The sequence below is a fragment of the Stegastes partitus genome, unplaced genomic scaffold, assembly GCF_000690725.1.
Source record: "Stegastes partitus isolate 25-593 unplaced genomic scaffold, Stegastes_partitus-1.0.2 Scaffold1529, whole genome shotgun sequence".
Lineage (NCBI taxonomy): Eukaryota > Metazoa > Chordata > Actinopteri > Pomacentridae > Stegastes > Stegastes partitus.
In genome coordinates this window covers 199,026-203,197 of record NW_007579260.1, presented here as the reverse complement: position 1 = coordinate 203,197, position 4,172 = coordinate 199,026, and the positions used below count along the sequence as shown (strand labels likewise).

At 48.2% G+C, this 4,172-nt stretch overlaps 2 protein-coding genes across 2 annotated transcripts in view; both read right to left on the bottom strand.

Annotated features, from left to right (window-relative positions):
• ebpl (EBP like) overlaps nucleotides 1–488 on the bottom strand; it is a 1,687-nt gene extending 1,199 nt beyond the window's left edge. Inside the window, exons 1-2 of the mRNA XM_008300361.1 lie at nucleotides 196–488; nucleotides 12–70 (exon numbers count right to left, since the gene is read on the bottom strand). Of these exons, the coding sequence (XP_008298583.1) occupies nucleotides 12–70; nucleotides 196–372 (236 nt within the window). The 5' untranslated portion in view covers nucleotides 373–488. The remainder of the gene's footprint in view (nucleotides 1–11; nucleotides 71–195) is intronic.
• Nucleotides 489–947: 459 nt separating this feature from the next.
• Nucleotides 948–4,172, bottom strand: part of LOC103371142 (serum deprivation-response protein-like) — a 6,449-nt gene continuing 3,224 nt past the window's right edge. Inside the window, exons 4-6 of the mRNA XM_008300373.1 lie at nucleotides 3,942–4,172; nucleotides 3,718–3,870; nucleotides 948–3,312 (exon numbers count right to left, since the gene is read on the bottom strand). Of these exons, the coding sequence (XP_008298595.1) occupies nucleotides 2,944–3,312; nucleotides 3,718–3,870; nucleotides 3,942–4,172 (753 nt within the window). The 3' untranslated portion in view covers nucleotides 948–2,943. The remainder of the gene's footprint in view (nucleotides 3,313–3,717; nucleotides 3,871–3,941) is intronic.

Below are 4,172 nucleotides of genomic sequence, written 5' to 3'. Positions count from 1 at the left end.
TGTAAACAAACGGACCCTCCTGAAAATGTAAACAACAAACAACCAGAGACGTGTAAACAAACGGACCCTCCTGAAAATGTAAACAACAAACAACCAGACGTGTAAACAAACATCTGAAGATTTCAGCAGCTGAAAATGATGAAGACATCCAAGCATGAATCAAAGAGCAGAAGAAGAAGAAGAAGCTCCTCCTACCAGCGTCAGGTGGACGATGACATCATAGAAGAGCCACAGCAGGACCCACCTGTCCTGAGCGGAGCTCCGCCCACCGTACCTGTGTGTCAGCAGCACAGCGGCTAACACCTGGACGCCACATGCTAACAGAGAGAAGATAGCGACCGGAGAGAGGCTGGGGGGCGCCGGTGAGTCCATCTGCAGGCAGAGAAGAAGAAGGGCAACGCAGTACTGGGGAGTATGAGTACTACACAGCTGCAGTACTCCTGTGTACTGCTGTGGTCGTGCTGCTGCTGCTGCTGAGTGCTGATGATGAATGAACTGTGTGAAAGTGGAGAGATGTCTCAGGCTCCGCCCTCGTCCCTCCTGATAGGTCTGTTGGTTTGAAGCCCGCCCCTGCATTCTCTGATTGGCTGCTGAGGAGACCACCCCACTCCCTGGCCCCGCCCCCTGAAAGGGCAACAGTCTGAGCAGAACCACAGGAAGGTGTTGGGAACATCAACAACAACATCAAAAGTGTTCTAACTACAGAAGAAGGAACGTCAGCTTCAGGTGTGCTTTTCGTTCCAGTTAAAATACTTTGAGTCGTCGTGAGAACGTCCTCACTGCTGCTCCAGCTGCTAACAAGATGTTTACATCTGGATCCGTCTTTAGAAAGCTGGAGATTCTTTTACTGATCAAAACAGTGAAGCTGTTCCTCTGCGGTACTGAGTTGATCAGAACCAGCAGGAGGTCGACAGCACTGACGGGAATCAGACGCAGGACGCAGCAGCTGGTGTCACTGAGTTTATTGATTACACAGAGTTCAGGTGAGTCGGATCAATCGGGCCGATCGACAGGTGACAGGAATCAAACACAAAACGCTCTTTGGCAGCACAAAGCTTCTGTTTGTGTGAGAAGAAGAAAGAAAACAAGCAACAGTTCAATAATCGATCAGTTTGATCAGGTGATCAGTTTCATCGTCACACCTGGTGTTAATACTTCTATAAACAAACATCGGGCTGGTTATTGATCAGCAGAACCAATCAGCTTCCACACATCCACACCCAGAGACTGAAACGGTCGATCAATCGATTGATTGAAAATCATTATCATTGAGTCTCTATCATTTATTGATCAGAGAAAATGACTCAGAACATCAGACAACACTCCAGCAAACAACATGTGAACGAGCAAAGCAGATGGAACGCTCAGGAGAACGTTAGAACAATGCTGACAGAACGTAGGTGGAGCATTAAAACAACATCAGGTAAATAGTAGCGGAACGTCAGGGGAACACTTTGAGAAATACTAGGATTAAGCATTAAGGGACCAATAAGAGAACACTGGGAGGTTTTAGGAGAACGTAGGGAGAGCATTAGAACAACGCTGGGGAAGGAGAACATCAGAAGAACATCATGATAAAATTATGGGAACTGCAGTGGAATGCTGAGGAACCTCAGGGAATGCTATGGTTATCTTTGGAAGGACCCTGAGAAATCTCTGTGGAACGTTAGAAGAACCTTTAGAAAACCTTGGGCAAACCGTATTCAGTGCAACGTTTGGAGGAACCCTAACAGAAAGCTGGAAGATTCTTCAGCGATCCATAGAAGAACTTTTGGGGAAGCTTGTTGCAACTGTAGAGAAAGTTTGGAGGAACTAAGGAGAACCTAAGACAGATCTTCAGGCATCCTGAGTTGAACCTTAGAGGGACATCAGTCAAAAAATTATAGAGCTCTTAGAGGAACCTTGTTACAGGCATACAGAGATCTTCATGGAACATAAAGGGAGAAAATTAGAGGGACCAGAAGAAGTAGTTGATGTGAGAGGAACCTACGGAGAACCTCATGGGGACACAAGATTAGTTTTAGGTGAACACTGGAGGAATGTTTAGACAATGTTATAAATGGGAATCTTAGTGGAACCCTGGAGGAATGTTCGTAGCAACTTAATGGAACCCCAGGGTAACCTCTGAGGAACCTTATGGGAATTTTGGACTTGAAGGTTATAAAGACGTTATGACCCTCTGAACCTTAGTGGAACCTGGAATGACCTTCATATAAAGTCTGAAGAACCTGGAGGATCATTGGAGGAGTGTTTGCAGGACCTTAGCAGTCCAAGGGAGCATTTATGGAAACCACAGGAGAACATCTGTTCAGCACCACGTTCACCTCAGTGGTCTCTGGGTTCTCAATACGTTGTTGGGTTCCTCTGGTTCGAATGTTTTATGTTGCTTTATGGTTCCTGATCAGAACGTTTACATCAGTCAGGTGCTTGTTCATAAATCAATGATAATAAAACTGAGAGGAACGTTTCACACAAAGGTGAAGAACGTTCAACATAAAGATATACTCTAAGTGTCCTCTAGGAACCCTGTATCTCCATACTTTATCTCCAGGTCTCAGATCAGTGGGAGAACTCAGCAGCAGAGTTCTCCAACGTCATTCAAACTTTCACCTCAGAATGTGCAGAAACATGACATGACTCTCATGTTGCTGTTCTGGAGATACGAGGTTCTCAGAGACACACAGAAGACGTTAAATACAACAGTCGGATATCTGAACAGCGTGTGAAGATTCATCAGTAAAACAGGAACATCTTCAAACAAACCTGAGCTCCACACTTTAAAGGAACGTTCCACTTAAAGACGAAACAAAACACTGGAGGAACTGCAGGAGAATTTAAATGGGCCTGCTGGTGGAACCTGAGGAGAAGTTTGAGGAACCTACAGGATCCACCTGAATGTTTCACTGTTCCTTTAAGGTGGATGCTCAGGTTTGCTGTCAGTGTTTAGGACTCGTCCTCCTTCTCCTCCTGAGGGAGGGTGGAGGACAGAGCGTACTGCTCAGGAACTCCCTCTGAAGCCACCGACACATCGGCCTCCAGCACCACCGGCACCTCCTCCACCTCCTCCACCTCCTCCACCTCTTCCTTCAGCTCCTGCTTCACCTCCTCCTCCTCCTTGACTTCCTCCTCCTCCTCCTCTCTCAGCTCCTCCTCCTCGTGCTCGGCCGGGGCCAGCTGGGCGTGGACCTCCGTGAAGGGGACGTCCTGGTCGGCGCTGCCCAGCGGGGAGAGCTGGACGTCGGCCTCGGTGGTGAGAAGCTCCTCGGTCAGAGCGGCGCCCTCTGGAGGCTGAGAGTCAGAGCTGCTGCGAGGCTGAAAGCACAGAGGACAGTTACTGCAGCCTGAAGGAACCTCAAGGAACTTTAGTAGAACATCAGAAGAACGTCAGTGAAACACCAGAAGAACGTAAGTGGAACATCAGGGAAACTTAGTTGAACATCGAGGGAACTTTAATGGAACGTCGGGAGTCTTTTGTGGAACATGATGGGAATTAAGTCAAGCGCTACGAGACTTTTAGTGAAACATCAGGAGAACATTAGCAGAACATCAGTGAGCCCATTTGGGAATGTTTGTGGAACCTTACAGGTATTTCAACGGGAACTATACAAAACTTTTGCGGCAGAGAACCTTTAGAAAATGTCAGAGAAAACGTAGAGGAACGTAGATGTTCCCCTTCCTGATTCCGGGTCACGTGATGGACAGCAGAGGTCTCCATACCTTCCTGATGCTGAAGCTCAGGGGGGAAACCTTCAGGCTGGAGGTTTTCTGTTTGATCTTCTCTCGTTGTTCCGCCGACACGATTTTTGTTCCAATCTTGGTCATCTTTTTCTCGATGTTCTGCCTGGAGAAGGCCTTCTTCAGACTGTCGACCTGCGACCAGAGATGCTGTTAGACCGGCTGGCAGGATGGACACTCATCACGCACCTGTCTGGGGTTCTCACCTTCTTCAGGCTGGATCGTTTCAGTTTCTCGGCTCTGGACTTCTCCATGTTCTCCAGATCGTGAGGCCACACCTCCTCCTCCTCAAGCTCCGCCTCCAGCCCGACATCCTCATCGGATGATAGGTCGATGGTCTGCAGCCCCCCCTCCTGGGAGCTGTTGCCCTCGACGGTTCCCTCACCTTCCTCCAAAATCTCGTCACGAGGGAACGGAGGAGGATCCTTCACAAACAC